The following is a 27464-nucleotide window of genomic DNA, read 5'->3' on the forward strand; positions in this document are numbered from 1 at the left end:
TGTGTTCCCTGGGAAGGTGCGGGGTGGGGGCAACAAAGATGATCTCTGCCGGTTCCTCACGAATCTGTCTGGTGCCCTGACAACCCCGGAAAACACTGATCCCAACTCCTCTCTTGCCTGGTTTCCCAAAAGAGGTTTTTGGACACCTGCCCCAACACAACATTATATCTGGAATAAAGAAGTAATTGACACAAACATAAATATACACCAGATGAAACCAAGGGAGGAAGCAGGTAGCTTGTCCTGAGACCTGTCCCCTCAACTATACATCTGGTGGCGGTGCAGCCTAGCTCCCGGTGGACTTCACTCTTCTCCCCCCATTCCCATCGGCTTCCCAGGTTTCACCGCAACCTAGTCACCAAACAGGCATTTCTGCGTTCTTAGGAGAAATGACAGGGGCCTGGGAGTAATAGTTTTAAAGGACGCTAGAATTTTTTTATCATTAATTGTAAACGTGCAAAATACCTGCTGGTACTTCACTTTAGAAGAATGTAATTGGCAAAAAGAAAAAAAGGAAAAAAGAGGCGGCTGATGAATAGATAATAGATCTTTAACCACCAATAAACAGAGAGCAGCGCCAGCAGCCTGGGGATGTGATCATAATTATGCCGCCGCGCGAGCCAATGGGGACGAGGGAACTCGGTCCTAAAATCATCCCAAAACCGAAGGCGAGCTCGAAAATGCGGACACGGCCTGGGACTGGAGATGCGATCCGTAGTCGCTAGTTGCACTGGGTTTGCACAGCAACCCCCACCCCCACCTCAGGACAACAGACGGCATAATAATAATAGAAATAATAATAATAAAATAATCTCATCTATAATAATAATAACACTGACCACACTAACAAAAATAATTACGACGGAACCATAATAGTACAGTAGCACCATATCGGGCTCTCCCCTGACCTTGGGCTGCCGGTCCCAGATATTCCAGAAGGAATTGTTTTGGGGAAGGAGGTGAGCATCCTCCCAGACCGAAAACGCTAGAGACCGTGGGGCGAGAGCGGGAGCGAGTTGGAAGTCCATTGCTCCGGCGGGGTCGGCAGCTCCCAGTCTCAACTCGCAAACGAACGAGCCGGGTCAAGAATCGCGAACGCACCGACCCTGGGACCTCGAGGCTAAGCGTGGTTGATGGGGTGGGAGGATCCCGTACCCCTCACTCCAGGATCCCTCCTGGCCTAGGAAACCGCTGGGAGTTTTGCTAAGGGTGAGGATTGGTATAACTGAACGGCGCCTTTAGCCCGGGAACCAGCCCCCGCCCGCTTACCCTCGCGGTGCTCTTGGGGCGATCCCAGTTCTCCCGACGCGGGGCCGCTTAAGGCAGCAGCGGCGGAGCGATAGGCGAGAGGAATCTGTCCGTCCGTCTGTCCTACCAGTTGGGCGCAGCAGACTCGGGATTCAGGGGGCCGCAGTGGAGGCGGCGCCGGCCAGGGACTCTGCAGGGACCGGGGTGCCCCGGAGGGAGTGGTGCTGGTGGAGGAGGAGGCGGTGGCTGAGGGGGAGTAGGTGGGGAAAGAGGAGGAGGAAGAAGAGGAGGAGGAGGAAGAAGAGGAGGAGAAGAAGGAACTGGAGGAAGAGGAGGAGGCGAAGGAGGAGGAGAAGCCGCAGCGGGCGCCGCAGGAGCGAGTGAGCTGGGAGCGAGGGGCGAAGGCGCGGAGAATCCGGGCGGCCCGGCGGGCGGCAGAAGGCTCAGCCGAGGCGGCGGCGCCGACTCCGTTCCACTCTCGGCCCGGATCCAGGCCTCCAGGTTCCCAGGCGCTCACCTCCCTCTGACGCACTTTAAAGAGTCTCCCCCCTTCCACCTCAGGGCGAGTAATAGCGACCAATCATCAAGCCATTTACCAGGCTTCGGAGGAAGCTGTTTATGTGATCCCCGCACTAATTAGGCTCATGAACTAACAAATCGTTTGCACAACTTGTGAAGAAGCGAACACTTCCATGGATTGTCCTTGGACTTAGGGCGCCCTGCCCGCCTTTTGCAGAGGAGAAAAAACTTTTTTTTTGCCTCCCCTGAGAACTTTCCCCCCTTCTCCTCCCTGCCTCTAACTCCGATCCCCCCACGCCATCTCGCCAAAAAAAAAAAAAAAAAAAAAAAAAAAAAAGAAAAAAAAAAGAAAAAAAATTACCCCAATCCACGCCTGCAAATTCTTCTGGAAGGATTTTCCCCCCTCTCTTCAGGTTGGGCGCGTTTGGTGCAAGATTCTCGGGATCCTCGGCTTTGCCTCTCCCTCTCCCTCCCCCCTCCTTTCCTTTTTCCTTTCCTTTCCTTTCTTTCTTCCTTTCCTTACCCCCATCCCCACCCCCACCCCAAACAAACGAGTCCCCAATTCTCGTCCGTCCTCGCCGCGGGCAGCGGGCGGCGGAGGCAGCGTGCGGCGGTCGCCAGGAGCTGGGAGCCCAGGGCGCCCGCTCCTCGGCGCAGCATGTTCCAGCCGGCGCCCAAGCGCTGCTTCACCATCGAGTCGCTGGTGGCCAAGGACAGTCCCCTGCCCGCCTCGCGCTCCGAGGACCCCATCCGTCCCGCGGCACTCAGCTACGCTAACTCCAGCCCCATAAATCCGTTCCTCAACGGCTTCCACTCGGCCGCCGCCGCCGCCGCCGGTAGGGGCGTCTACTCCAACCCGGACTTGGTGTTCGCCGAGGCGGTCTCGCACCCGCCCAACCCCGCCGTGCCAGTGCACCCGGTGCCGCCGCCGCACGCCCTGGCCGCCCACCCCCTACCCTCCTCGCACTCGCCACACCCCCTCTTCGCCTCGCAACAGCGGGATCCGTCCACCTTCTACCCCTGGCTCATCCACCGCTACCGATATCTGGGTCATCGCTTCCAAGGTACGTGCCACGTCGCGGAATTGCAGCGCGCCGCTCCCGCCGCATCCTTCACTGCCCCGGGCCTGCTCCGGGTGGGCGCTTGGCAAGGCCTGGGCGGAGGTTCCTCCGGCTCGCGGGCCAGCGCGCCCTGTTGGGAAACTAGGCGGCGCGGGGCCGGGCGTGGTGTCGATCCCCAGTCTCCGAAGCTACAACTGGTTTGGAGTGATGGCCTGCGGGCCGCTTGACCCTTTGGGAAGGGGTGCGAACGGAGAAGTTGTCCCCCTGTGCGCTCGTATCCGAGCAGGCTGGGCTGTGCGTGCCCGGCCCGCGGGATCCCCAGGCTCCTGGTACCCTCGGCAATGCCCCCAACCGTCCTGGCTCCGACGGGCGCGGACAGGACTCGGCCGCCAGGCTTGCTTTGGACTGCGTTCGACCCTGTTCACCACCCACTTTGCGCCCCTTCAGTCCAGACCCGCGGCTTCTTAGTCTTCCACCCTCTTCTGGAGGCGAGAGGACCCTCGCGCCCCGGGAGAAAAGTATGGGATTTGTTTTTTCTTTTCTGCTTTCGGAGGCCTGGGGAGGGGCGGGAACCCGTGCGGGAGGAAAGCTCCAGGGCTCGGCGCTCTCGCCACGACCTGCTTAATTGGGGCGCTGAGCAGCCACAGCGGGAAGGCAGGTTCGGTCTGGTTTTTGTTTTTCTTTCTTTCTTTCTTTAAAAAAACAAAAAACAAAAAAGAACCTGGTCAGGAAACTGTCTTAGAGGGAAATATCTGTTCGCATGTTTTCATTTCTTGCGATATTTTTTATTTGTTTGTTTTTCTCTGGCTACGGGGTGGGAGGAGGAGAGTTAAAACTTCAGAAAAAGGGGTAATTAGTTTACGGATCGGAGTCGGTAAAAGACCTACCTCCGGCGGCAGCTGATCAATACTCCGCGGCTTGTCCATTCATTAACCCATTGCGTTCCTGCCGGAGCCTAGAATCGGGTAGATGTCACCCCCCTCGCCATATTTAAAAAAATCAAACCAAAGGGAAAAAAACAGAAAGCCTTTTACCCTTAATCCCGAACTGGATTTGCCTGCATCCTGCCTGGACTGTCGGCTTGTTTTTCTTTGTTTGGGTTTTCGGTGAATCGATTTCCTATCCTAATGAGTGAACCCAAAACTCTGAGGCTTTGCTTGAAAAGTTTAGGGCTGCCCTTCCTCATTCTCTATCAGTCATGCTCATGGTCTCCCCACCAGACCCGGAGCCGCTGGGATCTTCCAGCGTTACAGACTGTCCTGGCGGTGTCTGCAACTCGGTAACCCCCCGGGTTTCGATCTCTTCGCTCGCGTTTCTCTTCTAGTTCTCGGGAGCCGGGAGCCCCGGAGCCCAGTTCGCGAGAGGCAGCAGCGGCTGTAGCCAAGCACACCCGCCGGCGAGATTTCTGTCCCGATCGGGCTGCAACGACTCGCCCCGCCTCTATACTTTTCCGGAGGGGCAACAAAACAAATAATTTAAAAATAAATCTCCAAGAAAACTCTGGAGAGCAGCCCGCCGCCTTTCCACCCTGGGTCAAAGTTCCCTGAGAGGTTAGAAAGAAGAGAAAGTAGTTTTTTCGGGTTGTGGGCGCCAATCCCCCGGCCAGGCTCTGCGGCACCCTCCCCTGCCTCCAGCGCCCGGCGAGGAGGTGGCGAGGCCCGCGGCGCCAGGGCGGCTGCGGAGCCGGCCGAGGTCAGGAGCCTGGGGACTGGCCCCGCTGCGACAGCGGCTGGTTGGGTGCCGCACAGGTGGAGACCCGGCGTTCCGGGCCCGGGCAGCTGAGCCGGCGTTCCCTTCGTGAGCCCTTGGGAGGACCACCGGCCCCCGCAGGTCGAGCGGCGCGGCTATGCGAAGGCCCTGAGCGCGGTGCCAGGCCAGCCCGGCTCGGGAGAAGTGCGCGGCTCGGGTCAGAGCAGCCCCCCTAATGGGATTTCTGCTGTGCTCCCCGCAGGGAACGACACTAGCCCCGAGAGTTTCCTTTTGCACAACGCGCTGGCCCGAAAGCCCAAGCGGATCCGAACCGCCTTCTCCCCGTCCCAGCTTCTAAGGCTGGAACACGCCTTTGAGAAGAATCACTACGTGGTGGGCGCCGAAAGAAAGCAGCTGGCACACAGCCTCAGCCTCACGGAAACTCAGGTGGGTGCGGCCTGCGCGCGAGGAACCCATCTAGGCGTGCGCCCCCACCCCAAATCTGGCTTCCAAGCACACCCATGAGCACGGAGCTCTGTGAGGGCCTTCCGCACAGGTCCTGGTAGCTGGTTCCACGCCTGGGCTCGGGATGTATGTCTCAAGGTGCTGGCTTTGTTGGGCTCCAGAAAGGGGCTGTAAGTGCCAATCTGCCCCAGGTTCTGGGGAAACGCGCCGAGTTGTTTCTCTGTCCAGTTGGGCATGTCCTGGCTAAGATATCCCTGCATTTCTGGTGAGACTTTTGGTGAGAGTGTGAAGACCCTGCTTGGGTCCAGGAAGAGGGAGAGCACAGTGGGGTTTCTGGGTGTTTGGGGCTGGAGGCTGGTAAGGACAGGATGTGGGTTAAGGATGAGTTCTGAGCGACTGCGAGCCCACGGCTCACACCGTCGGCTCCAGTGACTTCCCTGAAGGAGATGGGCGATCAGAAGGTAGAGGGCAAGCGTCCTGTGTGTACCCTACATCAGAGAAGTAAAGCTGGGAGGCTGCAGAGAGGGTCTGCCTCAGGGCACAGGCCTTCTGCACAGCAGGGTCCCTGGGCGGGCCTGGCTTGGGCTTATCTCAGGGTGGGGAGGGGGTTTAGGACTACAGTAGGCGCTACTGTACACGGAGCCGCAGGGCGGGGTCAAAGTTCCCAGCAAACAGTAACGTTTTTTGGGCAGATTAAGTTGTAACACGTTTCCTGGGCAGCGCAGAAGGGTCGAGGCTTTTGTTTTAAAACATGTTCCCCACCCCAAAACCGAGGAGGACCTGGCGGGTTTGTGCGGAGCCCGGCACAAGGCGCGGCCCGGCTGATTTCTCCTGGACAGCCGAGGCGGCGGTGGTCTTTGTCCGCCTCGCTGCCCACGCTGCCTGGAGTCTTTGTGTGCGTGTCAAGCCCCGAGCGCACCGACGCGCGCCTTGGGCCAGCGCCGGGGAGAAATGAACCGTCCTCCCCCTCAATTAGCAAACTCAAAGCAAATTAAATTCAGCCTTGTTCCCGCTCAGCTTTTTCATGGAGCACTTTGGGCGACTGGGGCTTTCCGGGAGAGCAAGACGGACCGGCCAGCGGCCTCAAAGGAGGGAATGGAATGGATCCCAGGGGTCCAGGGACTGGCACTGGGTTGTGGGGTACTGTTATCCAGATAAGATAGGAGTTGTGGGGTGAGGGTATCAGAGATGCAGTCACTGCCATCTCCCTTACCTGTACCCCACTTCTGGGAAGATTGGACTGTGTTACTGTCTGGTGGTGGAATGAGGACCCACCACTCAGCTTTCCCAGGGGGCCATGGGATGGCAGCCGACTCCCACCTCATTGCTCCTGAGACCTCTCACAGCCGCTCTGGTGAGGCCGGGCCTCCAGCCCCACCCTGGTGGGAAGTGATGGGACTGGGGTCCGAGGTTGTGTGACCAGCAGCCTGTTCCGGGGCTGTTTAGAAGGAGGGAAGAGGGGGCTTGCTGTCACCTCCCCTCCTCTTAGTTTCTCTCTTACTTTCCGTGTAAACCACGGCCTTTCAGAAGCTTTCAGTTTTGAACCCATTTTCCTAGCTATAAAGGTACAGCTGGGTTGGTCTGGAGGCCTGCACACTCCATGTCCCTTCTGGCCTCCTCCAGCCCCATCCCTTTCCTGCTCACCTGTGAGAGTCCCCCGCACGGAGGATGCAGCGCAGGCAAACCCTGATCGCCTACCCAGGGCCCCCGCCACGAAGAGGAGACACTATATTTAGGAAACGCCGCCCAGACCAGCAGAAAATAGAAAGCACATTGGGCCATGAGGGAAGCTGCAGCAGCGGCGGACTGAGGTCTCTCTTGCACTCGCTTGCTGGAGGGAGTTAGGGACATGTCTCTTTTTATTTTTAATCACTTATTATTTTTGTAGGGGCTTCCCATGCTTTGCAAAGCTTTGCTCTCAGCGGGATATAGATGCCCTGTGCAGGGCCAGGAGAGAGGGGGCTCCGTGCACTCCGGTCCACAGGGCCCTGGGGAAAGGCTCTTCAGGAAGCCTCAGAAGGGCAGGGAGCTAGGCTTCTTTTCCACCACGCACTAGGGGCCCTGCTCCCTGAGGGCAGGCCTTGGGGAGGCTGGACCTTAGGACTTGCATCTCGGGGGCTGGGTCTTTGCTGAGTCTGGAACTGGAGTCTGGGCTGGGTGAAAGGATCAGGCACTTGACAGAAGGGTGCTCTGAAAGAACTAACGCACCCCATCTGCCTCTCACCCGCAGGTAAAAGTATGGTTTCAGAACCGAAGAACAAAGTTCAAAAGGCAGAAGCTGGAGGAAGAAGGCTCAGATTCGCAACAAAAGAAAAAAGGGACGCACCATATTAACCGGTGGAGAATCGCCACCAAGCAGGCGAGTCCGGAGGAAATAGACGTGACCTCAGATGATTAAAAACATAAACCTAACCCCACAGAAACGGACAACATGGAGCAAAAGAGACAGGGAGAGGTGGAGAAGGAAAAACCCCTACAAAACAAAAACAAACCGCATACACGTTCACCGAGAAAGGGAGAGGGAATCGGAGGGAGCAGCGGAATGCGGCGAAGACTTTGGACAGCGAGGGCACAGGGTCCCAAACCAAGGCCGCGCCAAGATGGCAGAGGATGGAGGCTCCTTCATCAACAAGCGACCCTCGTCTAAAGAGGCAGCTGAGTGAGAGAGACAGACAGAAGGAGAAAGAGGGAGGGAGAGAGAGAAAGAGAGAGAGAGAGAGAGCGCGAAAGCTGAACGTGCACTCTGACAAGGGGAGCTGTCAGTCAAACACCAAACCGGGGAGACAGGATGATTGGCAGGTATTCCGTTTATCACAGTCCACTTAAAAAATGATAATGATGATGATAAAAACCACGACCCAACCAGGCACAGGACTTTTTTTTTTTTTTTTTTTTGCACTTCGCTGTGTTTCCCCCCATCTTTAAAAATAATTAGTAATAAAAAACGAAAATTTCATATCTAGCCCCATCCCACACCTGTTTCAAATCCTTGAAATGCATGTAGCAGTTGTTGGGCGAATGGTGTTTAAAGACCGAAAATGAATTGTAATTTTCTTTTCCTTTTAAAGACAGGTTCTGTGTGCTTTTTATTTTGATTTTTTTCCCCAAGAAATGTGCAGTCTGTAAACACTTTTTGATACCTTCTGATGTCAAAGTGATTGTGCAAGCTAAAGGAAGTAGGCTCAGCGATAGTGGTCCTCTTACAGAGAAACGGGGAGCAGGACGACGCGGGGGGGGGGCTGGGGGTGGCTGGGGAGGGTGCCCACAAAAAGAGTCAGGACTTGTCCTGGGAAAAAAAACCCCTAAATTAATTATATTTCTTGGACAGTCCCTTTCCTAACATCCTGAGGCTTAAAACCCTGATGCAAACTTCTCCTTTCAGTGGTTGGAGAAATTGGCCGAGTTCAACCATTCACTGCAATGCCTATTCCAAACTTTAAATCTATCTATTGCAAAAACTGAAGGACTGTAGTTAGCGGGGATGATGTTAAGTGTGGCCAAGCACACGGCGGCAAGTTTTCAAGCACTGAGTTTCTATTCCAAGATCATAGACTTACTAAAGAGAGTGACAAATGCTTCCTTAATGTCTTCTATACCAGAATGTAAATATTTTTGTGTTTTGTGTTAATTTGTTAGAATTCTAACACACTATATACTTCCAAGAAGTATGTCAATGTCAATATTTTGTCAATAAAGATTTATCAATATGCCCTCAGAGTAGACGTCTTGGGAAATGGAAGTGAATCTTAAAAAATGTATCTCAGTAATTTGAGTGTGGTCCTTCCCCAACTAGGCTCAAGAAACCCAGGCTCCTCACCCACAAAAGGGCCAGATTGATGGATTCTCAGGCATTTTAAAGAAAGATGAGGGTGGAGAAGGGAGAAGATTAGGAAAACTTAAGTCCTTCAGAAAAGGGATGGGAGAAAAGTTTTCCAACCAGACCTTTGCCCATTGTATGCCCTACTGAGGGAGTTTAGTTTGAACTTCAGGTTAAAATGCTTACTTCTCTTAACCTCTGGTTATTTAAAAAAAACTGGACATATAGTTACACATTGAGGACTACTCTTCCAAAATGTTGGGGAAAACATGTAGCAGAATATTGCAACTTCTAAACTTTCTGACTTCAAACCCCAAAGTACAAGTCTTACTTTTCCTTCCTTTCTTTCCTTCTCTCCCTGGCCCCAATCTGCTGAAGGTGATGGGCCAAGCCCAAGGGCCTCAGCAGCCTTATAAGGCAAGCGTTCTGAGAAACCTTCAACTCTTAATTTTAACATTAAAGAAAAAGTTGTAATCAGACTTGGAGGAAACTTAGCTTTTTTCCCTCCCTCCTTTCCCCTTCTGGGGGTACGAGGTTGTTTTTGCATGCTTCATTTGCTTCTTATCCTGATAGGCTGCATTAATCAGTTTTATTTCCATTGATAGAGAAACCTCGTCTGTTCTGTTCGAGCTACAAAGCGTCCTGCGAGCTTTTGTGAAAGTGCAAATCAGTTTAAGCAATTATCATACCAGGAATATGAAGGGGAAAGAGGAGGCCTTGCCCAGTGGTCTCCTTTAATCTCTTAATCCACGGATCCAGGGGGGCTGCCTGGACATAATTTAGGACAATCTCCCCACCCTTTACACTGTGATAAGGCCAAGTTACAATGCAGGGCAAAAATACAAGCTTTGTTAACATCCTGCCTTGAAAAGTTAAGATTAGACATTCCGTGCACGTGTGGGGACTATAGGGCACTATGGAAATTTTTCTTTCTTTTTTTTCTCCTCTTCTCTAAAGTAGAATTCATTCTCTGTCTCTTTCTCCTTTCCCCCATCTCTGCCTGTCTTCCCCCTCCCCTCTTTTCCCCCATTTCTGTCCCTCTGTAGAAACCTGGCTGCTCATAGTGCATTTTCACAGACTCTTCTTGGAAGGTGTGTGTGCTGTGAGGGGTTACTCCGCCGCCGGGAGTTGCCGGGGAAGGAGGGAGACGGGGTGGCCTCAGGAGACCCGGGCTTGCGTCTCACAGGGACAGGTGCGCCTCGGGGTATCCTGGAAACCCTCGTGGGGCTTCCAGGCGCTTTGACAGCATGACCCTCGGTGACCACTAGCTGTCTCAAGCGCTTTGCAGTCAGTGCTCCCGGAAAGCATCCCTTTCTCTTCAACAAGTACAAATTACCTTTTCCTTCCACTCACCTTCCGAAACCCGGAATACCTCAAACACCGAGCTCATTCTTAAACATTCTTAAAATTCAGATGGTCTGTCCAGAAAAAAAAATTCCCGTCTTAATAGAAGGTTTATTTCTGCCGAAATTATATACTTTATACTTTTTAAGTACAAGAAAAGGGGGCTGGTGGTGAAGATTTTTCTTTTTTTGGGTAAATGTCCTATGTAGTGTAACAGCAATAAAATCATCAGAGAATACTATTAGCTTTGAAAAAAAAAAACTAAAAGCTTTATTACAAACCAAGCTTTGAAAATAGGGGGGATTAGGCGGCTGAAAGGGTCCCACAATGGTAAGAAGAAAAGGTTTCATGCTAATGAGGTTAATGCCCTTTGTATCTCAGGCCTCCACATCTTCATTACGCGCTATCTCCGGCTGCACGGAGCGGCTCAGAGAGCCGCAATCCACTCCAACGCCCCCCTTCCCGGCCCAAAGAAGGATTTGATAGCAGCTCTGTTCAAACTAGATAATTATATCTTTTCAAGTCGGAATTAAGATAAAGAAAGTGAAGCAGAGGCGGCTCGCCTTGATCCACTGCAAACAAATTTGGCGCACTTTCGAGTCCTTCCTCCGCCTCAAAAAGGCAGGACAGTCAGCTTATTAGCCGCTCGTTTGCTTTATTAATTCATCTATTTAAAGTGGCAGGATTAGAGTGTCTAATGTGGACGCGGGCTGCCGTGGCGCTGAGGAATATAAATATTTGCGAGATGCCATCCCACGATGACTATCTGGGCGTGGGGCGCGGGGCAGGGTGCGCGTGTGCCCTGCCTCTGCGTTCCCTTCGCAGTGTGCGCGTGCTGAGCTGAGCAGGGGTTGTAGGAGCCATGAGCGCCAGGTCTATGTGCCCCTTCGTGCTATATGGGTGCCAGGCCTGGATGCTCCCGGGCAGGGCTCAATGGGCATCGTGGGTCAGATTCTGCGCTCCTCCTGGGTCACGGAGAACTGTATGCAAGTTGCCATAGGGTCCTGCCTGTGAACCCGAATGGGGATGTAGGATACAAGTTTGATCCACGTTCCGTTTCCTTGTTAATTACTTGTGGACCTTCCCTGTGGGACCCCTTGGCCAAGCGCATGTTCGGGAGAGGCACGGGTTCTCCGTTTGCGCTGCCCTGAGAGGGTCAAACGGAATCTACCACGCTCGTGTGCCGCGGCTACGTTCTCCTGCGAGGTACACATGGGTTCCGTGTGCGTTTCTCGCGGAGGCGCCAGAAAGTCCTAGGGTGAGAGAAGCCTTCGACCTCCGAACTTCCTGGCTCTCGTTCTGGGTGTTCAGTGCTCCAAGCTCCCTCTGGCTCTGCTCCTGGCAGGCAAGCCGAGCAGGAGCTGGCGCACTGGCTGCGGCCCGGAACCTGCCGGGCCACTTTTGTGCGAGGGGCGGATTGTGGCAGCCTGAGAGCCGCGCCAGGCGGGCCAGGCAGAAAGGGGGCTCGGGCCTGCGCGCGGCTTTGGAAACCTCGGCTCCTCCCCGTCCCCGCCTCGAGTCGCAGGAAACAAAGTCTGGGACGCATAGGCCGGTTGGGGAGGGACTCTGGCTGCTCGGAGGCCTGGCCCGGGGCCCCGCTCCGTGGTGGGGGTTTTAAGGGCTGGTCCAAGTCGGTGTAAGGCTGGCAGGGTGAGGGTCTGTTCTTGTGTGTTTGTATAGGGTGAGAGCACTAGTTTGTGGTATAATGGCATTTGTGTGGATTGTGGAATAGAATTGTGTGTCTCAGCTAGGACTTTAGTCAATTTGTGTCAGTTGTAATTGTTTGAATAAGTTAAAGGCTGGAGAGGCTGGGGCTACTTATGTAGATTTGGTCAAGATGTCTAGCTGTCCTTGTGCTTCTAGATTGTTTTGAGTTAGGGCCAGCACGTGCATTTGTGAGGCTGCAGAGTGCCTATGACGGTGTGGAAATGCAGTTTATTGAATTTGTGTGCCACGGTCTGGTTGCACTGTGTATCTGTGAATTCGCCTGGAGTTGTGCATCTCAGAAGATGGGGGTGGCCTCGGTGTGTGTGGCTTGCGGGGACGTTTCTCGGTGTTCGGATGGGGGTCCCTGTGATGGATGTCCATGCCCAGCCCTAGGGCAACATCTGTGTATCTTGGGATCGAGGCGTGTGTGTCTAGTGAGGAGGCTTGGGCTGGGGTGTCGTTCCAGCAGCGCCCCACTAACTCCGGAGTTTGGCAAACAGCCGTTTCGTGTAACTGCGCATTTTTCTAGACCAGTCTTTATTATTCCAGCAATCAGCGCTGGAATTACTGGGGCGCCGCCTAGAAGCAGCCGCGGGCGGGGCGGCAGAGGATGTCGGCCTCCAGCGTCTGGGGAGCGCGCCCGAAAGCCGGGCTGCGTTGCGGGGCCGCTCGCGCCTCGCCCGCAGCTTCCGGCCCGCGCCCTCCGCTCAGCCGCCGATTTTCTTGCCCCAGCCAGCCTCGTAGCCAGGGGAAAGTGGGAGTTTTGAGAACCCTCTGACCCCAGCCGTGACCCCTCTCCGGGAGGTGGCTTCTCCCGCATGACCCGGTGCGCCAGAAAACTCTAGGCGGCGCCACGCTTGGAAGCGCAAGGTCCATTCATCAGCCGCGCCCCAGCGTCTAATTGGCCTTTTGTTTATTAGTGTCTGTTGCCCGGCTGGGGGTCTCCGGAGGGCCCCGGAGCTGTGAGTCGGGGTGCCAGAAGCGGGCGGCGGATCGGCGCCCAGAGCTGGGGTCCGGGTAGGGCAGAGGCGCGTCGCACTCCTCTGAGGGGGCGCCAGAGCGCGCCAAAGATCACGCCCACGTGCGGAGATGCGCGCATGGAGGCTGGACTCCGAGTGCCAGAGCCTGGTCCTCCCGGCTGCTAAGGCCCCAGGCTTCGCCCCTGCCCCCACCTCCACCTGCAGACCGAGCCCTCCCCATCTCTCCACACCCTCAGGATTTCAGACCCGCCTTCCTGCCTCTCCTAAGTTCCCATCCCAGGCGCTGGCCTTGTGGCTGGGTTCCGCTCACGTCCCGCCGTTCCTCGTTCTTCGTGCTTCGAGTTCATTCGTCGTGGCTCCGCCGCTTACCCCGGGGAGTAAGCTCCCCGTTTACTCTGGGTTTCCCTCCCTAAACACCAACCCGGCAGTATGGAGCCAGCCTCCTGCTTCGCCGGGTGGTATGATTGAGAGAATGTTTTTGGCAAGGCAGGGAGAGAGGGACGAGACAGAGCACTCAAAATTCCACCTTCCTCACCAAGTCAAACCTCACCTTCCGATCCCTATCTCCCATCCAGTGTTCAATCTCCACATCGAGCCTCGCCATCCTCCTCCCTACCCCACACTTACTGCCCCTCCTCCCACTCCCGAGAGACAGTAGAGAAGTAAGGTCTCCATTCCCAGCACAGGCACAAAGGCCAAGATGCACCTGGGGGTCCCGAAGGTGCTTGGGGTGGGCATGCGGTCTCATTTGGAAAATGACTTGAGGATGATCGGCCTCGCCTGGCGGTGGCCTGGCTGTCGGCAACGTCTGGATGGCTGGGCCTCAGCCTGGCCCCAGACGTCCCCTGCTCCCAGCCAGCTCCAGGCCCTATATATAGCACGGGTCTCCATAGCCCTGGCTGGACCCTGACGTCAGAAAGAACTTGATCTTGCCTGCTTCGCTCCTGCTTCTGAAACTGATCCTTGAAATGAGAGAACAGACTCTACACAATTCCCATGGCCTTGACATAAGGTACAGCGATAAATATACACCACTAATGAGCAATTACCATATAATCACCTTCCAATTAGCTCGCATAATGATGAATTAAACATTCTAGCAGGCGGGATTAGGTTTCTTACTTTGTATATTATTTACGAAGGCTATAGCTTCTGCAAAGAACCAAATATCAAATTAGATGGGGGAATTTTCACTTGGGGGTAATTATGCATTCAGGCCAGCGGCTGTGTTCTGGTCACTTGTCAACCGAGGCCTCCTGCAAGGTACTGACCAGTGCGTTTGGGCATTTATTTTTCTTTTTTTCCTTCTCTCTCTTTAGGTTGCAATTGCCTTTTCCTTTTCCTTTTACTACTCTGGCCCATGAGGTGAGAGGCTGGGGACACTGAGGCAGGAGACTAGGCGGGTTTTGGGGAGGGACCTCAGAAAGGATGTGGTGCAGGCATCAGGCCCTGTCCCTCTGGCCCCATTTGCTTGGCCCTTGTTCCCGTTTCTCTCCAGCCCAGGAAGGATGCCTAAGCAATCGGCTCTGCACAGCTACCAAGCACAGGGCCAGCGCGGCTGCCCACTCACCTAATGCCACGGGCTTCCTCCCGCTGCACCTGGTGCCACCGCCCGACATTCCTTAGGCCCCCCCGGGGCCTCAGTGCAGTCTATTCCAACTTTTACCCCCACTCCCACCCCAGTAACAGGGAGAGAAAGGATACGGGGAGTTGAGAAACCAACGCCAAACCTCCACATCGCCCGCAGCCACCTCTCTTGTTCGGAAATGAATTTTGGCAAAAGATTAGTTCCTAATCTGATCTAACGCTGCTGACATTTGGGAAGAAGATGAAAATGGCAGCTTAATTTCATTCTGAAACAGGGTCACTTCGCAGGGCTCTGCTCTCCAGAGAATGTGGACGCCCCTCCCCTCCCCTGAAACAGAAGAGCTGGAGGGGCAGCCATGCCAGGGACTGCCCATCCCCAGGTCAGCCAGAGCCCCTGGGCCCTGGGCCTGTCTGCGGTTGAATGGCAGGAGTGGAGGGAGGCTGTCTGGGCTGGGGCCACTGCCTGCGTCCTCTGCTGTCTGCTGTCAGGGCATTGTGCTTCCACACAGATAGGGGCTCCTGGGCCCCCATAGAAGACTCTTTAGGCTAGAGAGCCTCTTTCTTGTAGGGAGGCCCTGGGGAAGGTAAGAAAGTTTCAGGAGTCACCAGTGGAGTAATTAAAGGAAGATGTCCCCAGGGCCTGTGGGGGTACTTTCCCCTGTGCTTCCTGGGTAAGTAAAAGCACAGCTAGGGCTCAGTGGCTGGCATTGGCTGAGGTTCTGGCTTACTTGGAAGCCATGGGTCTGGAGACAGCTGCTCTGGCACTTGGCTCCATGAGCTGCAAGGTCCTCCTGGAGGCACAACTCTCCCTTTCCCCCCGCTTCCCTGCTTTCTCCCAGACACACACTCACCCACTGCAAACCCAAGAGGTGGGTGGGCCATGTTCTTGGTCACCTAGCAGAGCCCACCATGTCCAGCCTTTGTTCTCAACAGGGGCCACTCTGGCAGTGGCCTCATCCTGGGTCAGGTAAGAGAGGGCAGGTAAGTCAGTTGTTGGGGGACCTGCCTGGTAACTCGATCTTGTTCCTGAGGGATCAGGCACTTCTGAGACCTTCTCTGTGGGGTGCAGGGCCTAGAATGGGGGTTGAGGGCATCATCATCAGCTCAGGTCAAGGCCAAGCAGGAGAATCTGTGCTTGGGTCCCTAGGAAGGGGTGTGCTAATGAAGAGAGTTCTGTGCCATGTACCTTGCATGCTACTGGCTGCATATGTATGAGTGGCTATACCTGAATATGCTTGTACAGCATGCAACTTTGAACATGTGGATCACAAACATGTATGTAAGTGTGCATGTGACCATGGGGGTTGGGGTTGCTGTAGCCCATACTGTGTCTTTGTGCAGCTTAGACAAAGGCATCCCTTCTTCTGGGTGGCAGGCATCCCTTCCTCTCCTGTGGCTTGCCAAGTGGAATGTGAGCTGGATTTCAGCAGAGCACCCCGTCGCCCATCCTTTTGTCCAGACTTCCTAAGTAGTACACAATCTCGAGCCCATAAACTCAAATTCTGGTGGAGACGTCTGTGTGTTGGGTGTGGTATTATCCAAGGGTGACTTTATTATTGAGAATCAGCTTTATTCCTAGGAGTCCCTCCTTCAGTGGCACCCAGCTGGGGACTGCCTCTTGCCCCCTTTGCAGTACAGAGGACCTGAAGAGCAACAGCCACCACCATCTTGGACCCTTAAAGCCCCTGATCAGTATGTAAGCCTGGTAAGCACAGACACATTTGCACTTGTGAGTGGGGCTGAGTAACAGAGTACATGTGTATGGATGGATGTTCAGAAGTGTGAATATTTGTGTGAGTGAGTATAGCTGGGCACAGGTGTGACCATGAGGGTGGAGAGGGCATGACTGGACATGTTTGTGGGAGCCACAGTGAGGTGCATGGTTATGGGGTACAGCTGGCTTCTCTGTGGTGGCTCCCCCAGCCTCACACAGGCATAGCCCACCTTTGGCCATGGTGGTCTGCTTCCTAAAGGACTCACTGCCACTCCTCTCCTTAACCCACTCTAAATGACTGCAATTGGCTGGACGCGGTGGCTCACCCCTGTAATCCCAGCACTTTGAGAGGCTGGGGTGGGCAGATCACGAGGTCAGGAGATCGAGACCATCCTGGCTAATACAGTGAAACCCCATCTCTACTAAAAATACAAAAAAAACAGCCGGGCGTGGTGGCAGGCACCTGTAGTCCCAGCTACTTGGGAGGCTGAGGCAGGAGAATGGGGTGAACCCGGGAGGCGGAGCTGGCAGTGAGCCGAGATCACGCCACTGCACTCCAGCCTGGGCGACAGAGCGAGACTCCATCTCAAAAAGAAAAAAAAAAAAAAAGACTGCAATTATGGCCTTCCATGAAAGCCAGAAGTAGTGTCTGCTACTGTAGATTACTTCAAGTGGAAGGCCACTGCTTTGTTAAGTAAACAGCACCATGTTGACTCAAATGTTGCTTTCTATACTTGCCGTTTAGGGGCAGCACAAAGGGACTTAAGCAGCTCCAAGGACCCTTGGGTGGTGGTGTCATTCAGGGTTTATTGAAAGCAGAGCCCTTTAAAGGCCCCCCTTCTCTGCCCACACCCTATGGCACCCCACAACCTGCTTCCGTCTCAAATCTTGAGTTTTCGTAGCTGAAAAGGAGACTTTATTTATAATATACTGAATATGCTACAGACCACATCCACTTGTCAGCCTCAGGAGGGTAGAGGAAGAGAGCATGTGTGGGCCTGTGTGTACACATGTGAGGTGTATGTGTGTGTACCAATGATCTAAGCCCATTAGCTATTTGTGGAAACCCCAGGAAGGGTAATCTCTAGAGGGGTCACTTGGTTCTTTGCCCCAGGGAAGGGAACAGGTGAGCCAGGAGCCTCTGGGAGTCTAGCATCCAAGCCTCATGCTCATTTCGGAAGCTCTCTCCCCACCTCTGGCCCTGGGTTAGATTGTAGGCCAGCCTGTGGGCAGGAGTAAATAGCCGCTGTTTCTGCTTCAAATGCCTACTCAGTGCCAGCACTTCATGAACATTACGGCTGTCTGCTCCCCACCCCTACCCCCATGGGTCAGGCCCTAGTTACCTGCCCTCCCTGCTCACTGCCCTTTCTGGCCTCTTCTTCTATTGCAGACCAGTGGGTGATGGGAGGCACTTGGGGAGGGAGAGGACCTTGTGGTAGTTCCTTCCCGGCATCATGACTCACTCTCTCATCCTGGTGAAAGGGACCAAGCCAATGGGTGTAGAGGTGTCACTATAAAGAGACAGGATCCAGCATAGCCCTGTCCTGAACCTTCCTGCTTCCTGTCTAATCGTGATTTTCACCCATTTCTCCGTGTCTGCTTGCTTGAGGCCACAGAGGGGGCTGTGCCCAGGAAAGGGAAAGTTTTTCCCCTGAGCCCTGTACCTTCTCTCAACCATCCAACCTTCCTTCCTTCCTCCCTCCCTCCCTTCTTTCCTTCTTTCCTTCCTTCCTTCCTTTCATAATATTTGTTTAACTTAGAGAGATTTATTACACAAATGAACTCATTCATATGTGAAATGATATATATATAACATTATTATTATTATTATCATTTCTTTTTGAGATGGAGTCTCGCTCTGTCGCCCAGGCTGGAGTGCAATGGTTCAGTCTCAGCTCATTGCAACCTCTGCCTCCTGGGTTCAAGTGGTTCTCCTGCCTCAGTCTTCCGAGTAACTGGGATTACAGGCATGCGCCATCACGCCTGGCTAATTTTTGTATTTTTAGTAGAGACGGGGTTTCACCATGTTGACCAGGCTGGTCTTGAACTCCTGACCTCAGGTGATCTGCCCGCCTTGGCCTCCCAAAGTGCTGGGATTACAGGCATGAGCCACCATGCCCAGCCTGTGTGAGATTAATTATTAAATGCTGTTAGCTATAGAGAAATATTTGAAGCAATCAAAATGTTCATTGCTAGGGGATTGGTAACATAATTTACCCTAGGATGGGATGTTATGCAGTAGTTAAAAACAAAGAAGCATAATTTGTGTTCTAACATGGGAAGCTCTTTAAGATATGTAACTGTTAATTGATAAAAGCAAAAGGAATGTGCATGGAATATCATTACTATCAAAGAATACATATGCGTGTGTATTTGTTGTGAAACTTGCTTATAATATTTCTAGCAGGATACAAGAGAGACTGGTAAAGTGGATTCCCCAGTCTTTCTTGAATGCTATGGCATGCTTTCCTCCAGCACCTGGCCGCTCCTCTCCAGATGCAACTCTGTCCCTCTTGAGTGGTTAATGGACCATTTGCAAAGGGATTCTCAGAATGGAGAATCATAATCCAGCTGATCCCCTCCAGTTCTATGTAGAGCAGGACTCTCCCATCCCTTGCCTTTAGCCACCATCCTGTTAATGCAGTCCACAAGGGCACTGGCTCTTTTTGGCAACCAAGATTTGGACAAAGTTATAGAAGTTGGCCAGCTCAGCTTCCCTTCCATGAAAGAATCCTACAGGAGGTACCACTGGTGGTCATGCAGCCTGGGCTTGGATGTTTCCATGCTGAGAAGCTCTCTACCTCCCATGGTTGCATAGTCTCTTCTAAAACAGTAGAGTTTTAGAATTTTCCTTGAGCTCTGGAGAACAAGTTTTACCTCTCTGGAGTTTAAACTGGAGTTGAGTCAGTTGTTTGAAGCACTGTTCCCTTGTTCCCTTGTTTGCCTACCCACCCCGCCCATTATTATGAAGATAATGCAAATTTATATAGCAGTAGAGTGAATAGTGTAATGCATACATCTCCCATCTTCAGTAGTTACGTGATGGATTGAATTGTGACCCTCCCTTAAATTTACATGTTGAAATCGTTACCCCAATTACCTCACAATGTGAACTCATTTGGAGATGGGGGCTTTATAAAGGTAATCAAGTCAAAAGGAGACAACTAGAGCAGGCCCTAATTCAATGTGACTGGTGACCTTATAAGAAGAGGAAGTTTCTGGCTTGTCTTGGATCACACCTGTAATCCCAGCACTTTAGGAAGCAGAGGCAGGAGGATCACCTGAGTCCAGGAGTTCAAAACCAGCCTGGGCAACATAACGAGACCCTCTATCTAAAAAAAATTAAAAATAAAAATAAAAAAAGAAAAGGAAGCTTGGACATAGACAGACCCAGAGGGAAAATGATGTGAAGATCCAAGGAGAAGATGGCTGTCTACAAACCCAGGCCTGGAATGCAGCCTTTCCTCGGGGGGACCAGTCCTGCTGACAACTCCGTCTTGGATTTCCAGCCTCCAGAGCTGTGAGAAAATAAATTTCTGTTGTTTAAACCACGCAGTCTGGTGGTTTAAACAACAGCAGTCTTAGCTTGCTAATTACAAATGATCAAGTGAAGGTCAATCTAGTTCCATCTACCCTTCCCAGTCTCTCCCCAGCCCAGGCTATTTTGGAGCAAATTCCAGACATTATATCTTGTCCTTAGTAACCATGTTAGGATGTATCTCTAACAGGATTCTTTTGAAAGCTTAACCGCAATACCACGATTCTTTAATAATTTGACTGTCCATGAGGGGATGCCCCACAGGATGAGCAGACGCCTGTGTGGTGACTCCTGCCCAGCTGGCCTGGGCTCTGAGCTCTGTCCAGAATTCAGTCTCCACTTTCCCCAAAGATGAGATCCCTGTTGGATCCAGGTAAACCAGACTTTCCAGCCCTGGTCCTGGGAAGGGGGCTCTCCTACTGGGTGGAGCCTGGTGATGCTGCCCATTTCTGCCCTTACCACCCTGCCCAACTCCCCTGACTCAGCTCATATAAGTTCAGGTATACAGCGAGAACACTTCTAGGGTCTGTGGGTCTCATTTAACAAGATGCTCTCAGAAATTTCCAGAAACATTCCCCAAAGCAGCAAATGCTAAGTAGAACTAAAAATATGTATGCAATTCTGGCTGGGCGTGGTGGCTCACACCTATAATCCCAGCACTTTACGAGGCCAAGGTGGGTGGATCACCTGAAGTCAGGAGTTCAAGATCAGCCTGGCCAACATGGTGAAACCCCGTCTCTACTAAAAATACAAAAATTAGCTGGGCATGGTGGTGCGCACCTGTAATCCCAGCTACTTGGGAGTCTGAGGCAGGAGAATTGCTTGAACCCAGGAGGTGGAGGTTGCAGTGAGCTGAGATCGTGATACTGAACTCCAGCCTGGGTGACAAAGCGAGACACTGTGTTTTTTTTTTTTTTTTTTAATCAAAACAAACAAACAAACAAAAAAGAAATATACAATTATTTTGGGGTATGGGAGGGGAAAAGGTATGAAAAAACCAAATGCCCCCAGAAGCAAGATCTGTTACACTTATTTGAAAACTTCAAAAATAGTAGAAAGAATTGAATCCAAATGAATGAATAACATGAACGAATAAAAATCATGTTAAGAGCTTTGTCTATTGAGCGACTCTTGTATGCCACGTACTTTTCACTCTTTGTAGTTATTTCTCACATTGATACTATGAACGAAATACCATGAAATGCATCCCCATTTTGCAGATAAGAAAATAGACCAGTTAAGTTTCTTGCCCAAAGTCTCAGAGCTGGAAAGTGGCTGAGACAGTACTCAATGTGAGGTGAGTTCATGGCTTGCTCGCTCTCGTTCTCTTGAAGGAGTACATACTTGAGTGATTTTGTGGTCCAAGGTCTGAGCTAAGTGCTTTATGTACATGATTTCCCTGAATCCTCACAGCAACTCCATAACGTAAGTTCTATGAACAAAACCCATTTTACAGATGAGGATACTGAGGCTCATGAGGTGAAGTGATGGCTTCAAGTGGCAGAACTAGGACTTGAACCCATGTCTGTCTGACTCTGACATCTAGATTGTTAACCCTGAAGCCTTTATCTCTTACCTTTCACATCTCAACCAAGTCTACTTGCTGTGGCTTGGAGACTTTCTGGTGACATCAGGAGGCAGTGACACAGTTACAGGCCTGCATGTACCCTTAATTGGGTGTAAACACCCCAAGGTGTGACTGAGGAGGCAGCCAGGACACAGGTGAGCCCATCAGAAAACACTGGTGCCCTCCTCCTCCATGAGGAAAGGAAGACATTTGGACACTAGTTCCCTTCTTGAGAGAGCAAGGACTTCCTTCCTACAAAGGCCTCTGTGTGTGTGTGTGTGTGTGTGTGTGTGTGTGTGTGTGTGTTTAGGGGGAAACATGGATGCCTCCCCCTTCCTCTGTGGGACATGAATCTTGATGTTGCCAGTCTGGCCATACTGTGGACATCAGCAGGGCTCCAGGGGTCTCAGGAGGAGGGCTTTGCTCTCTTATCTGGGGCCTTGGGTGCCTGTGGTCATGGTCCTGTCCCCCTTGGGTGCCAGCAGCTTTAGCCACTACTCCCCTGCTATGTCGCAGCACAGATTAACCATGGGAACCAGGCCCCAGCAGGAACTGGCAGCCCAGATTAACCAGGATAGCTGAGGCAGAACCTAGGTGGAGTTGCTCACGTCCTAGAGCTGCCTCCCAGAGAGGGCCCACTGGGGAGGAACCCACTGGGAGGGTTAGCTTGGGAGTGTCCTCCTAGTCACTCTGTGAACACCTCCAATGGACCTTTCTAAGGTTTCTGGCATGCAGGTTGCTTCCAGGGAGCAGCTAGCTAGGCAGGGCTGCCTTCTGCTGTTCTGGGCTGCTGGGGGGTCTGTGGCCCTGGAAACCACAGCTATGGGGCTATAGCCTCTCTGAGCAGAGCCAAGTGAAGCTCCAGTCTCCTCTGGCAGTGGCTGTATTGTCAAGTAGTGTACAAGCAATTACACCCATGGCAGCTCAGTTGCACCCTAAGCAAATTAGGTGCTGATCCAAAGGTGTAATTAAGCAATAGTGAGTGCAATTTAGCAATTGCAAGTGCCTTCCTCACTGGTACAGCAATCACAGGCCCATTCAAAGACCTGTTGGAGGCCCATTTTGTCTCTACCACCCTGCCTGTGCTAAGTCCAGGCAAAGAAAGACCTCGAAGCCAAGTTCTGTTTGATTTCTAAATATTGGGGGAGAACTTTGGATGTGTCAGGGTGCCAAACATAATTAACATTCCTTAGAAACAAAACACACAACAAGCCTGCTATTGTTTTTTTTAATTATATGTCTTCTGATATAAAACAATCCCTTGGTGTTGGTGATGTGTTGATTAATTATCCCAGACAGTTCCTTTTGAAAGTTAGGAAATGTGTTTCTTGACCTCCTTCTCCATTTCAAGGTAGCCAACCTATCGAGTTTCCTCAAGTGCATTGTCATTACCTGTGCTGGAAAAGTGGAGGGAGAAATGGATATCCTTGGGTGGTGGTGGGGCCAGGCTGGCCTGTGGGCTTTCGGGGGCTTTGTAGGCTTTGGGGCTAGGGGTCTGGGTGGCTTTCTAGACGGACCCAGGGGATCCAGATCTGCAGCCCCCATGCGTGTCCTAGATACAGGGCCCAGTGGGGAGGGCCCAGTGCTTGCCATGCCTGGTGGGTGAGGATGGAGCAGTGTGGCATTTGTCTGCAGACTCTGGACCCTCCAGTCACGAAGTCCCTGGTGACTCGCTGAGCAGACTCTCCCATGGCCACTCTCCTTGGACCACTCCTCACTTTCTGCTACCCTTTTCTGCATTTCTGAGCCCTCCTGTGAGCCCCTGAGAGGCATGCCAAGGTGAGGCTGCAGCTGACACAAGACCTGACCTGAGAGAGCCACAGGGTGGCAGCCAGGAGAGGGGCCCAAGTCTTGGCAGGTGTGTGTGGGTAATGCTGTGGGTGCTGAGGTGAGGGGAGAGGCCCCTCCAAAGAGCCATGAAGGCGTGTGTGCACATGCACAAATGTGTGCATGTGTGGGGCTGCGTGTGGTTGCTCATGTGTTTATATAGGGGACTGTGTGGGTGCGTGTGTGTGTGTGTATGGATGTATGTTTGAACATGTGTATGCGTGTGCATAGGTGTGTATGTGTGTGGGTGTGTATGTGTGTATATGGGTGTGTGTGGGTGTTTACATGTGTGTATGCATATGTGTATAGGTGTGTCTGTATGAGTGTGCATGGGTATGGGTAGGTGTGTATGAGTCAGTGTGTGGGGATTTGTCTGTGTGTATATGGATGTGTGCATGTATACACAAGTAGTCATGTGGGTGTGCATGTGTGTCCGTGGGTGCGTGTGGGTGTGCATGTGTGTCTGTGCATGTGCGTGGGTGTTCATGAGTGTCCATGGGTGAGTGTGGGTATGCATGTGTGTCTGTGGGTGTGTGGGTGTGCATGTGTGTCTGTGGGTGTGCATGTGGGTTCGTGGGTGTGTATGTGCATCTCTGGGTATGTGGGTGTGCATGTGTGTGTGTGTGTGTGAGTCTGCATGTGTGTCTATGGGTGTGTGTCTGTGCATGTGTGTGGGTGTGTGGGGGTGTGCATGTGTGTCTATGGGTGTGTGGGTGTGCATGGGTGTGGGTGTGCATGTGGGTCTGTGCATATGTGGGGGGGGTGTGTGTGTCTGTGTGTGTGTGGGTGTAAGTGTGTGTGCATGTGTGTCTGTGTGTATGTGGGGGTGCGAATGTGTGTCCATGGGTGCATATGGGTGTTCGTGTGTGTCTGTGGGTGAGTGTGGATGTGCATGTGTGTCTTGGGTGTGTGGATGTGCAGGTGTGTCTGTGGGTGCGTGTGGGTGTGCATGTGTGTTCGTGGGTGTGGGGGTCTGCATATGTGTCTGTGTGTGCATGTGTCTATGGGTGTGTGGATGTGCGTGTGTGTCTGTGTGTGGGGTGTGCATGTGTGTGTGAGTGTGCATGTGTGTCTGTGCATACGTGTGGGTGTGCTTGTGTGTCCATGGGTGCATGTGGGTGTTCATGTGTGTCTGCGAGTGTGTGTGGGTGTGCATGTGTGCCTTGGGTGTGTGCGTGTGCATGTGTGTCTGTGGGTGTGCGTGTGTGTTTATGGATGTGTCTGGGTAGTGTGTAGGGGTGTGTGTGTTGGGGAGATGGGTGGGAACATTTTCTGCCGCAGTTTCCTTTTAAGCGCCTGGTCTCGGCGTGGCTCATAGGGGCCTAATGTTCCTGCCTCTGTGCCCTCACGGGTAGCACTTCCTTGCCTTGCCCACCATCATTTCCCTTCCCTGCTGACCCCAGTGGTTCCCTCCCTCTAAATCTGTAAGCCCAGTCTCTGCAACAGGCAGTAAGAACGCCATGCGAGGGAATGGGGCTGGTCCTTGCCCCTCTTGGTTGCCCTTTGGTGGTCGGTCCTTCTAGGGGCGCTCAGTCTCTCCTCTCCTTCCTGCCCCACCGCCCCTCCTCCTGTCCCCTCTCTCAGTCCTGCCTTCCCCATCACCTCTGACAGTCTCTGTGTGGCTCTCTGAGTGTCTACTTTTCCTGCCTGATTACACAAAATATCTGAAGTGGCCCTCAGGGAATAGAATTAAACTTTATTAATGCATTTGTGGTATAAACACATTATAATGTAAAAATAAAACAGTAAGAAATCAATATGGGAAAACCATAAATTAAAACAGTCAAGACCAGGGGAAAGTTAGAAGGCAGGTATAAGATTTTGAGTATTCGCAGCAACAGTGCTTGTGACCAACAGCTATTGAATGTGCTCTGTGCCATTCAATTCTGAACTTTATGAATTCTGAACTTTATGTGCATTCTCTCATTTAATCCTCTTGATGACGCCCCCAGAGAGGTAGACACTCTCACCAACTCCGTTTTAGAAATGAGGATGTTGGGCTCAGAGTGGCTGAGTGCCTTGCCTAAGTCACACAGCTGACAAATGGCAGAGAAGGGATTTAGGTGGAGATAATGTCTGGCCTCTGGACCAGCTCATTTTCAGGCTGTACCAAGGAGTGACAGAGCCCCTGGGAGCACGCGCCAGGGAGGAGGGAGAGCTTACTGGGGGCAGCAATGGGTGGAGAGAAAGGAGGGAGGAGGGTAATCTTGGCCAACCCAGAAATGTCCGGAGGTAAGTGAGGTCCACAGGGGAGACGGGAGCACCGGGCAAGCTCAGGAGGTCAAACCTAGGTGCTTGCGGTGGGGAGGCGGGAGAGCACACAGACCCAGCCAGAGCAGGCTTGGAGATGAAATCCCTACCCTGTGGGGCAGCCTGGCAGCCCAACAGCAGGAAGCAGAGCCCTTTGTGCCCCCTCCTCACGGGGGAGGGTTCTCCAGAGAGGGAAAACGCCTTGTCTTAGGCACACCTGGCTGCCCCACCAGCCCAGCATCGGATTTCAGGAGCGCCAGATAACATACCAGGGGCACTCACCTGGGGGAGGGGTCTGGTACACAGTTCTCTGCCCATATCCAGTCCCCTTAACTGGCCATCAACCAAAAAACTACTTACTTTCTTGAAGGCAAATGAGCAAACAGTACCCCTGTGTGGTGTCGGGCGCTGTGAGAAATGGCTGCTGAATGCAGTGGCTGGGCTGAGCTGAGAATGGAAAGATGGAAAGACGGGGTGGTGTGGGGGGTGCACAGGGAAGAGCCATTCAGAAGGAAAGGAGGGAGAGTGTCTTCTCTCAAGGGGAGAGTTGAAAGGCAGGATTTACAAAGTAGCAACATGATCACTTCCTGTCCCCTGTCCCAGGCATCAGTTTTGGAAAATCTGTTAGTGAGATGAGTTTAAAGATCTTAGCTGAAATTGATGACTCAGGCAAGAAAAGTGGCCAGGAGATATAGCTGCCCTTGGCTTGGAGAAAGAGGGTTGAGATCCTGGTGATTAAATGATAGCCCATCTTCACAGGCCCTCACTCACAGCAGCCGCTGAGGCATCTGAAGAACTGACTTATAGAGCCCAGTTTATTTAGCACAAGGAAGCCAGATTCCTACCTGGGCTCAAAGTGCACATCTGGGTAAAGTGGCCACTAACCTTGCCAACTGTGTGACCCGGGGCAAGTATTTTGGCCTCCGTTTCTTCATGCATAAATGAGGGCAATAGTAAAATTTACAACCTGGGGGTATTGTGTATATTAAATGAGCCTAGCCTGCCATAGGAGCTCAATAAATGCTAGGCACTACTATATTCCTGCAAGTTGGGGAACAAATGGCTGCCATTAGCCTGTTGATTGGGGGCAGCTGCCCGGGCACTACTGCTATTTCAGGATGGAACTGACTCATAGCAACAAAAAATGGACAGAGGGAAGGACCTAGCTCAGACCCCTCCCCGAAACCCCATATAGGTGTCCCAGCTAGGATCAGCTTCTTTCTAAGTCGTTGTTCATCCACCCCTTATTGAGCAAGGGCACTTTCCACTTTGCAGATGAGCAAATGGAGGCTCAGGGAGATCTGCTGGGCCTCTAGGATGTTTGCTGTGGGACTAGAAAAAGGCCAGTAGCCCCCAGCTGAGCCCTAGCTGGACTGGATTCTCTTGGTGTGTGGGCTTTGGGCCTGCCTAGGAGGGGTGGGAGCTGCAGTTAGTGGGCACCATGGTGTGCAGGAGACTGACCTAGCTGTGTAGCAGAGCTGAGGCTTGGGGAGCTGAATTAATCAGGTAAAATACCTTGTCCAGTGCCCACACAGCACACGGGGTGGGGGTAGATGATCATTATTGCTATATTAATGCTAATCAAAGTGATGTTATAACTATATTATTTCTGTGCACATTTATAGAACAGCTTTGATATACCAGGCATTGTGCTAGGGGCTAAAGGGGCCCTCAAAAAAGTATGTAGTGCTGCCAATCCCCTAGGAGCTGCTGACAGTCTAGGTAAGGATCTATGCAGGTCACACATGACATATTGCATGAACAAGGCAAGTGGTGGTAAAGCCACGTGACTTGGCCTTAAAGTTTAGGAAGACATCAAAAGAGAGGGCTGGTCTCACTGACCAATGCCTGGCATAGTGTAGTGGTCAGGGAAGGCTTCCCAGAGGATGTGAGGATCAGGCTTGGTCCTGGCCCACTCTCAGCCCAGTGTGTCCTGTTCAGCACCCTGGGCTTGCAGTCATGTGGCACAGGGGTGACACTCAGTGAGTGGTCCCAGTGGTGTGTCCAGGGCTGGACAGAGGGCCCTAGGTGGGAGAAGCTGGGAGTGAGTGTCCATGACCTGGCCAGAGTTTTGAAGGGCTGGGGTAACATCAGTTCTTTACCTGTTCCATCCTCCTCTTAGGCCCCAAGGAGAAGAGCCAGGTAAGAGCC

At 52.5% G+C, this 27464-nt stretch overlaps 1 protein-coding gene across 2 annotated transcripts; it reads left to right on the top strand.

The window, feature by feature from the left end:
* Positions 1-1555: 1555 nt before the first annotated feature.
* On the top strand, positions 1556-8697 carry EMX2 (empty spiracles homeobox 2). 2 transcript variants are annotated; one of them, XM_024253713.3, is made up of 3 exons: positions 1556-2831; positions 4780-4964; positions 7213-8697. In XM_024253713.3, exons 1-3 carry the CDS (start codon positions 2426-2428, stop codon positions 7378-7380), a joined length of 759 nt encoding a protein of 252 aa, XP_024109481.3. In that variant the 5' UTR covers positions 1556-2425; the 3' UTR covers positions 7381-8697. The 2 variants fall into 2 exon arrangements, with proteins under 2 accessions (XP_024109481.3, XP_002833604.5); XM_002833558.6 differs by lacking the exon at positions 4780-4964 and having other exon boundaries at positions 1807-2831; positions 7213-7316.
* Positions 8698-27464: the final 18767 nt, after the last annotated feature.

Source organism: Pongo abelii, chromosome 8, assembly GCF_028885655.2.
Source record: "Pongo abelii isolate AG06213 chromosome 8, NHGRI_mPonAbe1-v2.0_pri, whole genome shotgun sequence".
In the NCBI taxonomy this organism is placed as follows: Eukaryota; Metazoa; Chordata; class Mammalia; order Primates; family Hominidae; genus Pongo; species Pongo abelii.

What these genes read in the sequence shown, in the direction of transcription:
- EMX2 (XM_024253713.3), top strand. Translation starts at nt 2,426, where the DNA reads ATGTTCCAGCCGGCGCCCAAGCGCTGCTTCACCATCGAGTCGCTGGTG. An exon ending in TCTGGGTCATCGCTTCCAAG is followed by an intron (nt 2,832 to 4,779) that starts GTACGTGCCACG and finishes TGCTCCCCGCAG; the next exon opens with GGAACGACACTAGCCCCGAG. An exon ending in TCAGCCTCACGGAAACTCAG is followed by an intron (nt 4,965 to 7,212) that starts GTGGGTGCGGCC and finishes TCTCACCCGCAG; the next exon opens with GTAAAAGTATGGTTTCAGAA.